This window comes from Vicia villosa, linkage group LG2 (assembly GCF_029867415.1).
Source record: "Vicia villosa cultivar HV-30 ecotype Madison, WI linkage group LG2, Vvil1.0, whole genome shotgun sequence".
In the NCBI taxonomy this organism is placed as follows: Eukaryota; Viridiplantae; Streptophyta; class Magnoliopsida; order Fabales; family Fabaceae; genus Vicia; species Vicia villosa.
In genome coordinates this window covers 220,517,596-220,537,787 of record NC_081181.1, presented here as the reverse complement: position 1 = coordinate 220,537,787, position 20,192 = coordinate 220,517,596, and the positions used below count along the sequence as shown (strand labels likewise).

The following is a 20,192-nucleotide window of genomic DNA, read 5'->3' as shown; positions in this document are numbered from 1 at the left end:
ACCCAGCGCTTGATTGACCTTGAAAAAATGGCATTGTTTGCTGGGGTGTGGTGTACCCATATTGTTGGTGTTGTGGAAATTCGTACTGTGACGATTGAGTGGTCATTTGCTCGTTTGGGTCGTAATTGTCATCTAGACCCATGTCGGGGCTGAGTTGCCTATTGTAGCTGGAGGGGCCGGTGTCGCCGTGTTGTTGGGTGAAGGCCCATGATTGTTGCTGGATGGGTTGCCTAGTGGAGGAGGAGGGGCCGGCGTCGTAGTGTTGTTGGGTGAAGCCCCACGATTGTTGTTGGATGGGTAGCCTAGTGGAGGGGTCGGCGTCACGGAGTTGTTGGGTGAAGCCCCATGATTGTTGTTGGAAGGGTTGACTTTGGTAGGGCGTTGTTGGTGTTGTTTGAAATTCCTCATGGTCAGGTTGTTCGGATGTTTGGCGTTGTCGGCGTTGTTGGCGTTGTTGTCGTTGTTGGGGTGGTTGTTGGGGTGGTTGTTGGGGTGGTTGTTGTGCGTATTGTTGGGGTGGTTGTTGTGCGTATTGTTGGGGTGGTTGTTGTGCGTATTGTTGGGGTGGTTGTTGTGCGTGTTGTTGTTGGCGGGGGTCGTGTAGGTAGTAGGGGTCTGACACATACATATCGGGGGTTGTGACTGTTCTATACCAAGCAAGGTATCCCGCGGTTGGAAACATGGGGAGTTGGGCAATAGGGAATTGTAACAGACGGCTGCGACGCTGCCTCCACATCTCACAAAATTCAGGTGCGAATGTACGATAATCTGCGTGGTCCCATTGATTGTTAACTCTTTTAATATGCCAGCGACCCAAATCAGTGGGGGGATCCGGGATCGGTTGATGCATGCCAAACTGCAGTCTCACACGGTCAGATTGGTGCATCTCAATGATGTTGAACCTTATTATCGGTACTACTGCAGTCCAAACTTCCCGGTCACTCTCGTTTGGCTCATGGTCTAGCAACAAGTATGGTCTCCAATTAAACTGCGTGGGAGAAAAAACAACATATTATTAAAAAGCATGATGAATTGTAATACATCTATATGATCATATAAAAGTTTAGGGATAATACATCTTCAGCTCGGAGGTGATCAATTAGGTCCCGATATAAAACAACACTCCCCCTCGGATTCTTACTGTAATCCAATTTAGGACCACAGAACCTAAAAAATAAAGAGCAAAAATGTTATTTCAGATTTTTATGAAAAAGATAGTTAGCATTCAAGGAATAGCGTTGAAAAAGAGAAAAAGACGTACCTTGTTGCATAAGGGAACGTGTAGTTGTTCCTGCCTACCGGGGACAGCGTCGGCATTCTCCACCAACCCCATACTTGTAGGAGGAACGCACATCCATAGAAGGTGCACTTCTCAGCAACCGCGTTCTTACAAAGTTCAGCAGTGTCATGCACACCTCAAATCAATTGTGAAACAGTCTGGTGTGCAGCAGTGGCATTTATTCATCAAATCAACTCAGTACGCATGTGATTGTATAGTATTCGCCTTCATAATTGTCATCACTCAATGTTCGTCTACATAAAGGAAACCTATAACGTGTAAACTAACACAACACATTACACATCTGATTACATATTTGAAATAAAACTCTCTACCCACTCAACAATGGCCCCTCCGCAATACATTATCAACACTCATATTTTTGGCGAGACCTATGACAACGAAGAAGTTGGTTTTCTGTTTAGAAACACTGAGGTTAAACGATTTTGTTTAAGCAGAAAAGCAAATTTCAGTTACTTCAAAGGGAGATTAGAGACGAAGCTTGCAATGGGTGGTGTATCCCAGATATTTTACCAATATCGATTTCTTCGTGGAGACAACCCGGTCAAGTTTATCCAAGTTGAGATCAAAGACGATGAAGACATGCAGAATATGTTTGCCAATCATGAGTATTCTGGTTACGAATGCATAGAACTGTATGTTACTCTACCAGAAGTTCAAACCACACAAATGGTTGAGTCACAAGTCATTGATGCACTTGGAGACGAGCAAGCAGAGGTCGACGTTGTAGATGAAGAAGAAGAAGCACCGGAAATAGAAGTTGATAACCTGGTAAACGAGGAAAGTGAAGATGAACCGGAAGTTGTTGTACCACGAGATCAAGTGCATATGCCTCCAGTGTACATGAGGAACCTGAATTTTGATGGGGATGACGAACCATCGACTGATATTTTCTATGATCCATACACCCAAACAGATCAACGGTTAAAAGTAGGAGACAGATTTCGTTCTAAGGAGGCATGTATCATGGCCATAAAAAGATTTCATATGGCAAACAATGTTGATTTTAGAGTTGATCGCGCCAATGTCGAAAGGTACAAAATTTACTGTAGTAACACTGATTGTGGATTCAGGTTGCATGCATCATACAGGAAGAGAAGTGACTCATGGGTTATAGGATATATTTCCCAAGATCACACATGTATTAACACAAATGTTTCACAAGATCACCGTAAGCTCAGTTATGACATCATTTGTCAAGAAATCTTGCCTCTAGTTGAAAAAGATCCATCGTTAAAGGTGAAAACGATAATCTCTCATATTGTTGCAACGTACAACTACACTCCGTCTTATAGAAAGGCGTGGCTGGCGAAGACCAAGGCGATCGAAGTTGTGTATGGAAATTGGGAGGATTCGTATAAACGACTCCCACATTTCTTATATGCGCTTCAAATTTATGCTCCTGGAACTGTTACTATTTTAGAGACCCTTCCGGCGCAATCTCCAGACGGAACATCACTTCAAGGAAATGTGATATTCCACAGGCTCTTCTGGGCTTTCCGCCCATGTGTACAAGGATTTTCATATTGCAAACCAATTCTTCAAATAGATGGAACTTGGTTGTACGGAAAATATAAAGGCACCATGTTGATGGCTGTGGCTCAAGACGGAAATAGTAACATCTTTCCTGTTGCTTTCGCTCTTGTGGAAGGAGAAACTGCTGGAGGTTGGGGTTTCTTTCTCAGAAATCTTCGGACACACGTTGCCCCCCAACCTGGACTTTGCTTGATTTCAGACAGACATGCTGCCATCGAGAGTGCGTACAACAATCCAGCAAACGGGTGGCAAAACCCTACATCAACGCATGTTTATTGTATTCGACACATCGCACAAAATTTCATGCGGGAGATAAAGGACAGGGCTCTTCGGAAGACTCTTGTAAATGCCGGATATGCGTTGACGCAACCGACGTTCCAATATTATCGACAAGAAATTGTAGCGGCAAATCCAGATGCAGGCAGATGGGTTGACAGTCTTGCTAGAGAGAAATGGACCAGATCATACGACAACGGGAAGCGATGGGGGCACATGACTACGAATCTTGTGGAGTCTATGAACGGGGTGTTTAAGGGCATCAGACACCTTCCGATTACTGCCTTGGTGGAAGCAACATACTATAGGATGGCTTCTCTTTTCGCAAGAAGAGGTGAGCGTTGGAATGCAGTTATAGAATCCGGACAATTATGGAGCGAAACATGCGTCAAATTCATGAAAGAGCAATCTGCCAAAGCCAACAGCCACATTGTGACATCTTTCGATCGATTCAACCGGACCTTCAGTGTTAAGGAAACGATTGACCATAACGAGGGCCTTCCGAGACAACAATACAGGGTTCTTATAGATGAAGGGTGGTGCGATTGTGGAAAGTTTCAAGCCTTTCGGATGCCATGCTCTCATGTAATTGCAGCATGTTCGTATGCGCATCAAGATCCGTTAGCACTTTTATCTCCCATTTACAAAGCAGATACCTTGCTCGGGGTGTACAACAACTCATTTCAAGTGATGGCAAAGGAGGATTATTGGCCTACGTATGAAGGGGACGTGGTTTGGCATAATGATAACATGCGGAGAAAGAAAAGAGGCCGCCCGAACAGCACCCGGATCACAACCGAGATGGATCATGAGAAAATGGTACGAAAGTGTAGCATATGTCGTGAAGTCGGGCACAATAGAAATACCTGTCCTAACCGTGGATCAAATTCCACCAACAATTAGTTGTATGTCATCTGTATTTTTATTGACAATGTTTTTGTATTTGTATTAGTATTCGTAAATGTATTTGTATTTGTATTTCTATTTGTTATGTATTTGTATTATCCTTTATTAAATCAACTAGTTATGTCTTTGTCTCGTAGTGAAATTGTCTTCATGGCCCATACTGCCACTCTTTATTTTGGACAGTCAGTCAAATACGCATGCTTTCGTCTAGTCCCATCAAGTCAGTCATTGATCAGTGTGTCTGCATTTATCATACATGTTAGGCGTGCTTGTAAACAGTACGCAACATCATTAATTTTTTCTACCCACTACTATTATAAATTAGGGGCTCCTATGGTTGAGTATACACACAGATACACAAAATCCAAATACCAAACAATCACACAAACACAACCATGCCTCGCCGGACAACCACTAGGCCAGATGGATGTCACCGGACAACAGAGTTGCCGCCCCGGAGATCAACATGGCGTGCCGAACCTGAGCCGGAGTATCGCAGAAGGAACGGACATGTCATATTCTCCGCCGTCAAACCTCCCATGCCGGTTATGTTTTGGAATATCTCTTCCGTCGAGCAACTCAAGAGGACTCTCCTGAGATTTTTAGAGGGGGAGTACGAGGCCGGCGAACAGATAAGAAGCATCAAGAGGCTTAAAACAAGGGCCGATCCTGTGACTGGAGCAACGATAAGTTTCTGGCATAAGGTGGAATACGACATTGATGTCATTCAAATGATGCATGGACCTAATGACATTGTTTTAACCGTGGTGATTTCTTAGATGTTTTACTTTATCTTTTCTGTTGGTTATTTTCTATGTACCTTTTAATTAATCAATGAACTACTCTTTTCCGTGGACGCTCGACTTAACTGATTCACTGAACTTATTTATTTATGTTAAAAACCATTTTATTAATAAATAAAAAAAAAATTAAAAAAAAATAGTATATAAACAACAAAAAAAAAACAAAAAAAAAATTAAAAAAAAAAGGAAATGGGAGTAGGCGCCACCCTAGGTGGCTAAAAACCAAAAAATCAACATTGATGCCACCCTGGGTGGCGCATATGTTGTGTCAATTTAGTGGTTGGCGCCACCTGAGGTGGCTCCTATGTGGAGACCACCTCTGAAACCTGGTCATATGCGTAATTTTGCCGAAAACATGGTTTTTGGTGTAAATAAATTATTAAACATGGTTATTTGGATTTTTTTTTTCCCCAATCTATTAGAGTTGTCTTTAATTGATTAGTGGCAACAACGTTCAAAAACTTTCTTTTTTGAGTTTGTCTAATCGATTAAGACCTAAGATTAATCGATTAAGCTCATTAAAAAACTCATGAATCTTTTTTTAGACATATTTTCTCCTATAAATAAAGAATTTCTCCTCATTTTAAAATACAGAAGAAAATATATTTCAATCATACTCACATTATACTCTCTCTTACTTCATCTTTTCATTCACGGCTTATAATATCATGTTGTCAAAGTTGTCTATAATGGATTGTAATGCTATGTTGTCAAAATGGTATTTAGTGACTTGTAATGTCATGCTGTCTAAATGGCATGTAATCACATGTAGAGTTATGTTGTCAAAATGCAGTGTTATGCTGTCAAAGTGGCATGTAATGGCAGATAAAAAATAGCTTATAATGGATTAACATAGTGCCTGTTATGCAGTTAAAAAGAAGCTTGTAATGAACTAAATATATCTTCTATAATGCAGCTAAGAATAAGCATGTAATGGCTTGTATGAAGTTAAAACATGTTGCTTGTTATGCTGTCAAACTACAGTCAATATGTAATTGGAATAATATCAACCTCCATAATTTGGAGCAATCTCAGTTGACACAATTTGGAACATCTTTTTCACTCATAAGTAGTTGTTACATAAGTTACGTCAATGTTATTTCAAAACCTTAGCAACTAAAACCTAAAACACAATGACGTTTCCTATTTCAAAACACTTGAAGCAACTAGTCCTATTAACAACGCAAAGCCCATGATAAGCATAAACTTCTACTGCATATTCAAATTCTTGATCTTCAGATTTAATTCATCCACTTTGAACCTGTCTTTATTCACTTTAAACTTGGAGTCATCTCTTCATCATACCAAACGAAATGACTAAACCTTTTGTGTCCAGGAATCTACAAAGAATACAAAAGAAATATCAATCATTTTTGAAACACATAAATTGAACGTTAAATGGAAAAGTTTCAAACGATGTCATCAATAGTGCTTCAAGACCACATCTATCTTCGTCTCGGATAGAAAGAGGTTTCGTGCGACTACTTGCTTGAAATAACCATGACTTGGTTATGTGTGATGAGTATGATGTAGACGACAAAGATTTAGGATTCTGTAAATTTGAAAACTCAATGAAGAAGATGATGATAGTTTGTAGGATTAAAGTTCATGAAAAAGAGAAGAACAAGTGTGACGTTGACGATGACATTTTTTAATTTTCTCTAAATTGTTTTTCTGATTTTCTCTAAATTTGTTTTTTAATATGTAAGGTCAACTAAAAATGTAGTTAAGAAATAAATTTGAATTTAAAAATAATTTTTGGATACATTTTTTTATTTAATAAAATAGCGCCATATCAACGTTTTTTAAGTACAGAAAAAATTTAGTAAGGAGATCAAGAGGCTGAATTTTGTTAAAGGAATACTAAAAGTTTTAAATAGGGGTGGCAAAACGGGCCCGGCCCGCGAGGAAAGCCCGTTTTACCCGCACTTTTTCGCGGGACGGGGGAAGGTTTTAGGCCCGCTCCCTTTAGTATGCTCGCCCCGCCCCGTTTTTTTGCGGGCTTTTGCGGGCATGAACTTTTTCATTCAATTTTACTATTTTTAGGCCTAAAAGGTTCAATGCCCGCGGGCTTTCCCCGCCCCGCCCTCACTTTTTTGCGGGGCGGGACAAGGTTTTAGACCCGCACTCTCTAATATGCCCGCCCCGCCCCGTTTTTTCACGGGCTTTTGCGGGACGGGCCTAAACAGGATGGGCATGCCCGTTTGCCACCCCTAGTTTTAAAAGTATATAAAAGGGGAATAAAATTGCATTTAAACCATCTTTTTTAATACTATTAATTTATGTTGAAATAAAAAATATCAACATTAAATGCATTTATAATTTAATAATTTCATACACAAATTTCTAACATACCTATAAGAATATAAAAATTTCTTTTAATAGGGAGGAGTATTATAATATTTTACTTATAAATAGTCAATCAGTTGAATACTTTATATTGTTGCTATCATGATACCCTCTATATTACTCTATGTGAAGTTCTATTCAAAACGTCATTTTCTCAGCATGACCCAAAACATACATTTCATGCCGCTAAAAGCTAAAGTATATATAAAGAAAATTAAGAACTAAGAAGATGCTTTTTCCAATCAATTATTTAGTATAACTATACAAAACATTGCCAAATTAAAATATCCTAAAATTGAGACAAAATTGAATATAGAAAATGGCTTTGCATTTGAATATTATGATTTCATAACAAACGCAAAAACATTGAACTCCAGATTACCAGAGTCCCGTCCCTTTCTTCTGAGAACCGAATAATTTAGACAAAGCATCATGGTTTTAATCATGTTCATATGTTGGTGTAGCTTCCTAAAGCGGCATGAGTCTTCTGTATTTGAAGAACCATACGAATGCAGAAAATATACAAACTCCGACGACTCCTGTTATTACAAGGACCCATTGGAATGCAGATGGGACATCAAATAATGGAATTTCAAAGTTCATCCCAAATACTCCTGCCACCACTCCAAAGATTGCAACCACAAATGTTGCAGTTGTGAGCAAAAGCTCAAATTGGATTAGTTGATTCCGCACATTATCCTGTAACAGTAAATACATTACTATGCATTGTTCGTGTCAACATGCGTGATAGATTCTTGTTTGATAAGTTATTACATATAAGCAACATACAATAGGAGAAACTTTGGTGACTAATATGAGAGAAAAGGAAAACATAACACACCAGTTGAATGTTGATGAAATCTTCTGTGTCATCGATGTATTCTTTTAGCTGAAACAAGAAAAGGAAAAAGGTGATTAATAAAATGCGGCGAAGTTGGAAGAAAAGGGTTAATATAATGTGTGTTTACCGATGTCAACTTGTTTAGCGAGCTGTCAATGACAACAAAGTATGCTTCTAACAACATTTCAAGCTCTTCTATATTTTCTGTATTACTTTCAGTACTCCTCATGCTTTCGTGTCGACTCCTAGCCATGCTCAAGCTCTTATCAAGCCTCCGAGAATCGGGTGGTGATGAAACAGGAGAAACTGGAGCAGAGACGGATGTACCATCAGCTGATCTATATCCAATCATAGACTGATCTCCATAAAATGACAATTCCATCCGGCTTTTCTTCTCGGTAAGGTACATTTCAGCCATATCACCATCATCATCCATAAGCTGCTCTATTTCATCTCTAACCTGAATATACAAATCCACATTATTGACTTAGCAAATATGGTACCTATCAATTGTCATTTTCACTTGTGAAGAAAGAATAGTCATATATATTGAACATTACCTTCTGAACTCTCCTAGTCAAGGCAACAAGTCTGCTTTTCAACCGACGAACACGTTCCAAATTAAGAGTACTGATCTTTGATGTCAGTTCATCCAGTAACGGATAGGCCTCAATTTCTAACTCTGCCGCCTTTTGCAAATGGAACAGAGAATGTTACTTAACTAATTTATCAAAAACAAATACACTATAATATAAGAGAAATATCATAAGCAAGCACAATGGATCAAAATTATGTAGAAATACATAATGACATGATTTTATATATTAGCACATTTTCAAACAATTTCTTGGGTTGCCCTTCTTTTCAAATATTACGAGAAATCATCCCAAGCAACAAGGATACAAGGGTTACAAGTTGCAAATTTTGTGGTTGCAGCAAGGACAAATAATCATCCCGTAGCTTTGTAAAACACGTGAATATGAAGGTACGGCTTCACAATTCTGGCTATAAAGAAATCGTGTACATGTATCCTAGAATGCAACAAATACGACACCAACAACAACAATCAAGCTATATCCCTCTATGAGGGCCTGCTATATGAATCAAACATGACACCAATGACAAGAAAAGTAGATGCTTTCTTCTTTTTTTGCAAAATGTATACATATGCTGGTTTTCTCTAAAAGATCGCAACAGAAGATTCTAAAGACTTGGCATCCTTAGAAAATTTAGTAAAGCATGAGAACGAGAAGAGTTGGGGAGAAAAGAGGGATTTTTGTGTAATTTTAATCTGGTTGAACTGAATTCAATCAGTTACAAGACACTAGTCTCCTGACTGTGAATAGAAAGCGATCCGTAACTGTCTTAAAATATATCAGAAACGAAGAAGCTAATTCTGCCAAGTAATCTATACAATTCTGCTAAGTTATGTGCTATGTGGTAGTAATGCAGTTACTTTAATACTGGCCTCAACCAATCGACTCGCATCCAAACAACTTTCAATATACATCATCAGATAATAAAAATCACCTACAAGTTCATTTATGATTTGACCTTAATATGATAATACTTCTCCATATTGCACACAGAATCTCAACTCTATAGAAATATAAGATTTCGGTTCATCGCATCGCAACCATTTCTCTCTTCTAAAGTAAAGTTACTTGAAAAATAAGAGAGAAAATTCATAATATAAAAACCAACAGAAGTTAGCCTCTGATTGAATTATGTAGTTTTACTAACCTGGGTGTCAAGAAATGTGCATGCTGCCTCGAGGGCAACTTCAAGAGCCCTGAATTCAAAAGGCAAATAATCAGGGGAAGTGTTGCTATATAAATTTTCAAAATTCCTATTGCCTCTCCTTTGGTTCATGTCAGAATTGTCTGATTGCCAGACCTCGCCTACGTCGCCAGCCTCGCCAGCCCCAGTCGTCGTCAACTTTCGTTGGAGATCAATCACATATTGCAATACATATTTATCGAGCGAATTCAAGAGAAGAACCTCGTCTGCTGTAATAATACACCGTATCTGCTCCAGATTCACAACAATAGCCTTCTCCCTACCAAGGATCGTTGACGGATAAACAAACACAGGATCCAGCAAACGAAGATCACGGGCAGGAAGATCACATCGCCTCATCATAGTAAACTTATCTACCTCCATAACCTGAGAGTTCCCCGACGTATCAACACGAATCCATGATTTAAGACCTTGGCCCCGCTTCTTGACCTCCAAAACATCCACCCCTTGAAAAGGATGCCTTCCAGAGGCAGTTGGTCGACTGGCAGCCTCTCTTAAAGTAAAAGCCGATGCAGGTTTTGGTGGCAGTAGCCTCTCTTTGAGATCTGCCATTATCTAGATTCACTAACTGCTGAAATCATACACAACAAAACAACATCAGCCACCGCGGTGTATAAACAACAATAACATTAGTCCACCAAACCAATGGTAACAATCTCTCAACGGATAACAAGTTTATTTTGACAAACACCATAAGTGCACTATCTAAAGAGCATTGAATTTTGATAAAAGGGTTTAAATAATTAAGTTAGTAATGATCAAATAAATCTATACAGCTTACTGTATCAAAGAAATTATGCGAATATGGCTGACCCAACAATAAAATTTTAATGAAAAATACAAATAATTGAGTAAGCAAAAGGGTAAAAAAAATTGATTACCTGGAAGAGAAAATCACATAATATCCGTGAATTAGCGAGTCTGGGAACAAAAGGAGGATCGTTAATAATGAAAATAATTAAGAAGAAATTAAAGGGATATATAGAGTTATTAAAGAAAGTAGAAGAAGAAAGTGAAAGGGTTATAGAAAAAGAAGAAGATGAAAACCCTTGAGAGAGAGAGTACAAATACATACCAGTTTGTGATTGGTGGGCGGCGAATTGAAAAAACAATAAGTTAAGTCCGATGATGTTTTTTCTTTCGTACTCACAAATTAATGAGAGAAGTGAGTTCAAGGAATTGAACCAAGAACAAGTGAACTGAATAAAGAAATGGTCTTTTCTCATCTCTTCATTATATATACTATGTGATAGGATTTCTTTTCTTTGCTCAAAAATACCCTTAAACAATTATTTCTCTTTTACGGTTTTTTTCTTTCGGTTTTTATTATAGAAAATAATTCTAAATTTATTAAAAAGACCAATGTGTTTAATCTATTACTATATAGTTTAAATATATTAATTATATAATAAATTTTAAAAAATTATAAAAGTGTGAGATAAATGAGAAAATTAAAGATAGTGTACTGACAGTATAAATTAATTTTACACATACAATCAATCAAAATTTTTATATTTGGCATGTCATATTAATTTTTTTTAATTAAAATTATGTTTTAATTAGATATATGATTGTGATTGATGGACAGTTTTACACCGCCCGTGCATATCTTTTTTTCTTAAATAATAAATACTTCGTTCCTTTATAATTGTAACTTTTGTAAAAAAAAAATTATTTCTTTTTAAGTGTCGCATTTCAAAGTTCGAGAAAGTATTTTTGTTGTTTTGTCAAAATTATCCCTAATCATTGTGATAGAGAGAAAAAGTTAAATAGTAAAGTGTTAAAAAATTTAGGGTATTAATGGAAAAAAATAATCATTATTTAAAAAGTAATAATAATTATTGATTGTCTTTGGTATATGGAAAAACTTAAAAAAAGACAATTATAAAACAACGGAGGAAGGAGTAATATGTAGATGAGTGTAGATTTAAATAATTAAACTAGTAAAGGACCCGTGCGCCCGCACGGGTCACGTAAAGTCGGTATAAATATTAAATAAATATAATATGGTTATGGTTAAAGAATTATATTAAAATATATATTAATTAACCGAAATAATTTCTTCAATAATGATGATTATCATATCAATATTAATTTAATTTATCAATTTGTAGTTGTTTTCAATGATGATATTTATGTTGGATAAAAATTAAAATAATATTAGAGATAATTAATTATTATTGTTGATTACAATTTTAACTCTGAAAAAATATAGTTCTTGATAAAAAGTAAAAAAATAAATAAAAATTGAGATAATGTAGTTATTATGTACTATCATTATCAACAATTTTTATGGGCTCCCACCCCTAGTATGTCTACCTACCTTTTTATGAGCATGATTCAAATTGCAAATTTAAATTATCAAAATAAAAAATTACAAAAAAAATTATAACATCTATATAAGTCAAGAAACAAAAAATAGTGAAATGATATATTATAATTCAATGCAACACATTTAAATCTCATTATTTAACTTTAAATATATATTTAATTTGATTTACCAAAGAAAAATTTGTACAAAAGATGTATATTATTAATATTAATGTTACTTATCACATATATGTCGTTAATTTCTCATATTTGTGTTAGCTACTCATACCGAATCAAAAATACTAATGTAATGGAATAAAAACAGCAAAAATATTTAATTCAAATTGCATATCCAATAACAAAAATAGAACATTTATTAAATAAAAAATAACTTATAATTTTATTTATAATCTTGACAGAAAAAGATTTATATACCAACTCTTTCTTTATATTTGATATATTTAATGAAATGAATATAAATTAGTATTAATTTCAAATATTTTTTTTATAGATATTAAAGAAATGAATATAAATTAGAAGTAATGTCAACTATTTTCAATGGGAAAGATACAATAATGCGTATTGAAAGGTGTTATATGCATTTAATTTTTAATTTTTAATTCTATACAAAATCTTTTTTGTATGTTTATTTACAATTATTTTATATTGATTCCTCTATTTGAATTTGAATTTGAATTATGTCAAGCTACTATATATTTGTTGATATTGTATGGAAGGTAGAAGGTACTATATATTTGTTGATATTGTATGGAAGGTAGAGAGTTATATGAATTTCACTTTTTTATGATTAATTAACCGTAATGATTACTTTTAGATATTGGAATTGATTGGAAAACTTGTAGCATGCAAAAGAAATAATGATTGTTTTTAGATATTGTCAAATATTAAAGACATAAGGCATGCTAATATGAGTTGATGATGAAAAAAGACAATTGAAGGCATGAAAATTGGATTAAAATATTTGTTTAAACTTGGACATGAAATTAATTTTGGCGATTTTCTTATTATGATAGTAGTTATTATAATAGTAGATCAATTATTTCTTAAAAAATATTAATAATTGCAAATGTTAAAAAAGAAGACTAATTATTATCACCTAAAACTACATAATCCCAATTACATTTTCTTCAAACTTCTAATTAAAAAAGACTATTAATTATTACCACCTACAACTAAAACCTACTACAACTAAAATCTAGCTCTATTGGGTCCTTTATTGCGATAAAATAAAATAAAACTATTTAATATTTTATTAAATAAATTAGGATTGGAAAACAAAAAAAAAGTTAATCGTGTGAATTTTTTTAGCCATAAATAACTTTTAGAGATATTATTATTATTATATATTAATTTTAAAAATATTATTATTACTATGATTAATAATTTGGGACTGTTAACTCAACATAATATTTTTATTAGGTTGATTAATGTATAATTGTTATTAATAAGCTCTTAATGTTGATTATTATGAAAATTTAATGAAAAATGAGACTTTCTCCCATCGAACCATCTCCACTTTTTTTTTGTTAATGTCCTTGATGCAGTCAAATTTTCTACTCTTTGTCACTGAAAAAAATACATTAATAAATAAAAGGCAAGTAAACCAAACGCAGAGGTTGGTGTGAATCATAAATCTACTATAAATCGAAACAAAAATTTGATGAATGAATAGAGTGAGAATTCAAAAGGTTAATTTTCTGTTTTCAATATGTTAATTTCTTTAACCGAGAAAAACTGTTGGAAGTATAATAGGGTTTGGGAAAAGACTTTAGGTCAAATATGATTATATATGATTAATATTTAAAGTAATAATGCATTTAAGACTTGTTAGCTACAATTAATATTGAGAATCAAAATAATTGAATTGGAAAAAGAAACGAAGCATGCTTGAATTATTCGAAACATAAATATTTGGCACGTAAAGAGTCACATAATAAAAATGGTAATAATTTAATTGGAATCTTATACAGTATGCTTGTCTAATTTATACTACATAGTTTATTCGTTATCATTTGGAACTGTAATTAATGATGGTTCAGAAAAATTAAAGATGAATTCTTATTAGCATTAAAATTGTGTTTTTCATGAAAAACAAAGAAAGTAAATTTAATGCATTTTATAATTATTTGTGTGTAATTAATTTTTAATTTAGATTGAAATAAATAAATTGAAAAATCATATTTAATTTATGAATTAAATCAAATCCTAATCCTTTTTTAACTCTCCATTGAACTTCAGTGAATCATATATTTAATTTATTGGAATTTAAGATGGTCCTCTGAACCATGAAGACACTTTATTTTTGGTGAAATTTTTATATGAGAGAATCATAGTCAAACTCTCCCGTGAAATCTTATCATTCCTTTTGAAATTTTACGTGAGAAAATTGCAATCCCAATTTTAAACTCTCCCGTGAAATTTATGTACCCATTTTTTTCAATTAAATATATTAAAAGTTTTTTTTAAAGAATTAAATATGAGGATGTACACTACTTATATATAATAATTTTATAAATAGTAAATAAATATATAATAGTTGATATCTTGGCCTTTTGTTTTAAATATAAAAAAGAAATAAATTTGTGTCTTTCAAAAAAAAATTTGTTTATTCATCAATCATAATTTTCTCATGTTTTTTAATAAAAACAAATATATATATCAACTTTTAGAATAAATGTTAACATCTTATCATAAATAAATGCTAACATTTTTTCATGTTAATTTTATTTTTATTTGTATCATGTAATAATAATATATATCATTTTTTATCAGGTATATGATATTTTTGTTTAAAATATTTATAAAAGAAATCATACTTAATTGATTGAAACAATTTTTATAGAAGCAAATTATTGTTGCCTATAAAATTGACACTCTAAATCAAAAACAATTTTGAAAATCAAAATAAAATTGAATTAATTAATTTAATGTTTTATTAATAAGTATTTATATGAATTACATATATAAAAAAATTAAAAAAATATAGATTATACCATATTATATTTTGGTTATATTGATTAATATAATTTAATAATTATATAATATAGCAGTTCAAACCTATTATTTGCATCTTTTAACATGATTTTTTACTAATATAAATTTATGAGTGGTAATGTAAGAATATTCCAATTATTTTAAGATAATTTAGATCAAATATTAAATAAATGTTTTTTATCTATTAGTTTGAAATCAAAATTAATCATCAGAAATTCTTATTAGAATGAGTTAAGTATTTTTTTCTTGTATTAAGTCATAATATTAAATATAATTATTTTCTTTTAATTTATGAAATTTTTTTTAAAATAAATTTATAAAAAATCATACTTAATTTATTAAATCCATTTTTATAGGACCAAAATGATCTTGTGAATTTTGTGTATTCACCTATTGTTATTGTCCATGTTTTTGTAAAATATTCACTTATAAAAAATTATTGCCTTCCGATTTCTTATTATCATTGAATAAATATTTTTCTTATTATCATTCAATTAATATTTTCATATTCAAAAAACAAATAATTAAGAATGTTAATTATATAACCGTAAAAAACAAATAATTAAGAATGTTAATTATATAACCGTAAAAAGATTATGTGGATTAATGTCATTATTGATGTGGATTGATGTCATTATTGATGTGGATTAATGTCATTATTGATATAGACCCTAAAAATTGTTTAGAGATTAATGAGATAATTAGGGTATGAAAAATGACCTTAAATCGCCTATTGATTATTGATTTTCTTATATAGATAGTAGATAATTTGATGGTCTTATATATTAAAAATTAATATATATAATAACACCCTAAATTTTTAAAGCAATATTTAGAACATAATACTCATTCTATACTCATATAATATAATAAAATATTTAATAAAAATAAAAAATAAACAAAATATATCTCTCAATGGAATGCTCTGTAATTAAACTTTTCCACTTTCTATTTCTCATATATTTTTTTAGTGGAAAAATTAAAACCTTTCACTTTATTTATTAAAAAAACTAAATCTTAATAATTAAAACTAACGACTCTTAATTAAGAATAATAATTAATAAAAATAATCCTAATTATTTTTATATTGAATTTTTCAAATCAAGTAAGAAATGACATTTCACCATTTAATTAAAAATTAAAGAAAAATAAATAAAAGAAGTAACCATGAGGAAGGAAAGAGAATGTGATGTAAATTTTGTGTGCAGCAACGTAAAAATTACTTCATATCTCCAAAAACACTTATAAAAGTGCTTATTTCAATCCAAAATCATTTTTTTTCTCTGATTTATATCTTCTAATCAAGTAAACACCATACTCTCTTTTTCTTATCTCATTAAATCAACTCCACGTTTCTTTGTGGTCGTTAATGTCCTTGATCCACTCTTTGTCACTGAAAAAAATACATTAATGAATTAAAGGTAAGGAAACTGAATGCAGATGATGGTGCAAATCACAAATCTATTGTAAAGCAAAACAAAAATTTGACTTCACATATCTGAATTTAAAATCCTGAAACAAACAAAAATTATATTAGAGAATCAAAAATTAAAATTGAAAATCAAATTCGTACATATGCAGAATAGTAAGATCTGAAGTTAAGCAGAATAGTAAGATCTGAAGTTAAGCAGAGCAACTGAATGATGGCAGAGCAAAGGAAGAGAATAAAAAATTGAGAATGCAAAGAATGAAGAAGGTGGAAATAAATAACAGAGAATGAAAGAAGAAAAAGGTGATGCAAAGAGATAGATTGAGGGACTCATACAATGGTTCAACAATTCCCAATACACTAAACCGTAAAAGCAATAAAAATACTGTTGTGTATGGAATAAAGCAAATGAGTTTAGGGTTGAAGGAGAGATTGAACGAAGGAGAGAGATTGAATGAAGGAGAGATGTATTATGTAGTTATTATAGCATTCAAGAGGCAAACGAAATTGAATGGGAGGAATGGAAAAGGGTATGCAAATTTGAAATTATGCAGACTTCACTTGCATGACCCACCCCAATGAAAATGCAATGAAAATGCACCGATGCAATACGTCCCCAATGAAAATGCAATGAAAATGCACCGATGCAATACGTGTTCCAATAAAAAAGAAGCGTGTTCCAATAAAAAAAAGATTTGCATTAAATTAGTTGTTGGAATGTAATGATTATTAGTTGTGTAATTACTCTCAGGGGTATGTAAAACCATCTTAAATTGATTGTGATTAGGGTTGATTTTTATATATTAAAGTAGATAGCATCTCTTATATTTATAATAGATGTAGATTAGCATAAAATTCGTAGTAAAATAAGAGCTAAATCAATTATATATTGTTATGAAAAATATGAACAATTAATTATATAAATCCATAACATATTAAATTGAAATTAAAAATAAAATACAATAACAATTTTAGAAAGTTTGAAAAACAATTATAATTATTGAAAATTTTCTAAACTAATCACCCTTGCAATATTGAGAACAATTGGGAATATTGAAAACTTCCTAAATTAATCTTCAATTTCTTTATCTAAAAATTGAAAAACTCCATATATTAAAATTAGATTAGCCAACACCAATCGTTAGTTGGTCCAGTGGTGATTGGCGCTGGATTTGGTAGGGAGAACCACGGTTCGATCCCCGCAACTGCGATCGAAAGAACTCGCCCTCGAACCTAAAATAAGAGATAAATCAATTATCTATGGTTATGGAAAATAAACATTAATCATATACAATAAAACTTCATAAATTATCAGAAAATATAAAAGTATAAAGATTTTAAAATTCACAATAAAATAAGAGATAAATCAATTATATATAGTTATGAAAAATATTAATCATTAATTATATAATCCACAAAATATTGAATTCAAATCATAAATAAAAATACAATATAAGTCTTAGAAGTTTGAAAAACATTTAAAACTATTGAAAACGTAATATTACGATCAGTTTTGAAATATAAAGAATTTAATACCTTTGAATCCATTATAATATTACGATCAGATTTGGATAAAATCTAATTTTTTTGAATATATAATCCTATTTAGAATATAGAAAATATAATATCTTTTAATACATTATAAAATTCTAATCATATTTAAAATATTAAAAACTTAATACTTTAAATCCATTGTAACATTCCATATATAAAAAATCCCAACAAATTTTTAAGATATTTTCCTGCCATAGCAAACAAATTGAAGATAAACAGTAGAAATTGTAAATTAAAAAGAAACACTAATTATGGATATATGAAGGACTGAAAACTAAAAGGTCACTTAAAAACAAACTTGAAGAATTAAAAATTAAATAAGAGTTGCACAATTAAGCATTAATACTTACGTGTTGCAAATCAGAATAGAAATTAGGGGAAATTAAAAAACATAAATTGGAAGATAAAAAAAATTTTGCGGAAACAGAACACTAATTGAAAATGATGATGAGGAAAAATAGTATTCGAAGAATCAATATCATAAAAAGAACTATTTTACTAACAAAACTTATTGAAAATAATAGAAAATTCATGAACAAAACCATTGATATTTTCAGACAATCAAATTTTATAGTCATTTTCCTATAAAAGAAAACAAATTTAAAATAAAGAATTTATATGGAGAAATGAAAAAAATCATAATAATACATATTGGTCTTTGCAACTGGATATTTAATTTTTGAAACATTGAAAAGGAACCCTATACTTTCTGAGTTAAGAATCTAAAAACAATGACAGAAATCAAACTGATATTTTGTTGATCATCGTATAGAAATCAAATGGACAAAAAAAGTGCATGTGCATAATTAAAAATTAAACCTTAAACCTTTGAAATGGAATATTGAAATTTTGAAATTATAATAGTTAATAGAGTTGTATAAATGGAGACTAACCCTGCTGAGTTGCAAATAGGAAACTTTCACATAGTGTAGGGAACCTCTGTTTAGCAATACTAAGAAACCTAACCTCCCTTATCTCAAACTCTGCAATAACTATGTAAAAAAGAATAGATGGTTTAGAATCTCATAACTATATTGACAAATTATTAAATGAATTAAAAAAAGGAATGTACAAACCTTGAAGATGATAATGGAGATTTGAAGGTCTTGTAATTATCCTTCTTACTCCTTGCAGGAAAAAAAACTTATATCAAATGTTATATTAACAAACAATGAATCAAATGTTCCCAATTATATAGACTAATTTTACAACTCAATAGAAAATGACAAACCCTAAAATAAAAAGTTAGAATAAATCTAAAATTGAAAATCAAAACTCACTATTTTTCAGACTCCCTTTGTAGCTGTGTTTAGGAGCTTTTGGAGCTCATCATTGCCTTCAATGTCTCTCTCTGAAAGTTCTCCTTTGATTAAGCCCCTGCTTGATAAAAGGTTGAAGAAGGTTAAATAGATAAGGTTGTTGTTCATTATTTAGGATTTCAAATGGGTAAAGAAGAAAGTAAAATCGATGGATGTCAAGGAAGAGGAACAACAACAGTACCGTAGTTTAGGGTTTGTTCGCTCAAATCTGGATTTTGGACGAAATCAGAAGCCATAGTATATAGATTAATGAGAGTAATTTGAAGGGTTTCTCCAAAATCTAAGAGGAGAAGAATGGAGATCGTTTTGCACAATTCCAAGGAACTTTTCACAGTTTCAAGGAGATTTTGCACGTTAGTAATGATGGGAGTAAAAATAGGGTAGAATAGAAAGACTATTTAATAATTAAAATATTTAGGGGGATGCAATTACCGTTATGTCCCCGTTAATCACTCTCAAATTGGTGATTAGAGGGTTAATAAAAGAATTTACTATGTATTCTACTTTATTATATTAAAAGTAGATATGATATACTTTTCTTTTACATAGCAAAAACAGTTAAAATTATCTTTACCGATTTGGACGGTGATTAATTTTTCAGAGAAGCGGAAATGAATGGAGCAACACATATCCTCCATGGAACAACATGGTTTGGCATTATAAAATATCAATTACCAGCTACCAATTATAAACTACCACTTATCAATTACCAGTTAATTTTATAAAACATAGTCTCCGTAAAAGTTTATTATGC

General features: G+C 31.8%; 2 protein-coding genes across 3 annotated transcripts; one reads left to right on the top strand and one right to left on the bottom strand.

Moving 5' to 3' along the window:
* The first annotated feature begins 1,624 nt into the window (after positions 1-1,624).
* LOC131651386 (uncharacterized) lies at positions 1,625-3,332 on the top strand. The gene is made up of 2 exons (XM_058921052.1): positions 1,625-2,770; positions 3,258-3,332. The coding sequence occupies exons 1-2, from the start codon at positions 1,625-1,627 to the stop codon at positions 3,330-3,332; spliced, it is 1,221 nt and encodes a 406-aa protein (XP_058777035.1).
* A 4,052-nt stretch (positions 3,333-7,384) lies between these two features.
* Positions 7,385-11,037, bottom strand: LOC131654008 (magnesium transporter MRS2-1-like). Of its 2 annotated transcripts, none has more exons than XM_058924386.1 (7): positions 10,887-11,037; positions 10,693-10,732; positions 9,755-10,382; positions 8,572-8,700; positions 8,139-8,471; positions 8,012-8,059; positions 7,385-7,869 (listed from the first exon to the last, which is right to left on the bottom strand). In XM_058924386.1, the coding sequence occupies exons 3-7, from the start codon at positions 10,361-10,363 to the stop codon at positions 7,639-7,641; spliced, it is 1,350 nt and encodes a 449-aa protein (XP_058780369.1). In that variant the 5' UTR covers positions 10,364-10,382; positions 10,693-10,732; positions 10,887-11,037; the 3' UTR covers positions 7,385-7,638. The 2 variants fall into 2 exon arrangements, with proteins under 2 accessions (XP_058780369.1, XP_058780370.1); XM_058924387.1 differs by having other exon boundaries at positions 9,755-10,379.
* Between the last annotated feature and the right edge of the window lie 9,155 nt (positions 11,038-20,192).

Excerpts from the sequence above, each read along its gene's own strand:
- LOC131651386 (XM_058921052.1), top strand. The coding sequence starts at position 1,625 with ATGGCCCCTCCGCAATACATTATCAACACTCATATTTTTGGCGAGACC. Across the intron at positions 2,771-3,257 it reads GAACATCACTTCAAGGAAAT|GCAGATGGGTTGACAGTCTT; the intron begins GTGATATTCCAC and ends ATCCAGATGCAG.
- LOC131654008 (XM_058924386.1), bottom strand. The coding sequence starts at position 10,363 with ATGGCAGATCTCAAAGAGAGGCTACTGCCACCAAAACCTGCATCGGCT. Across the intron at positions 8,701-9,754 it reads GCACATTTCTTGACACCCAG|GCGGCAGAGTTAGAAATTGA; the intron begins GTTAGTAAAACT and ends CATTTGCAAAAG. Across the intron at positions 8,060-8,138 it reads CGCTAAACAAGTTGACATCG|CTAAAAGAATACATCGATGA; the intron begins GTAAACACACAT and ends TTCTTGTTTCAG.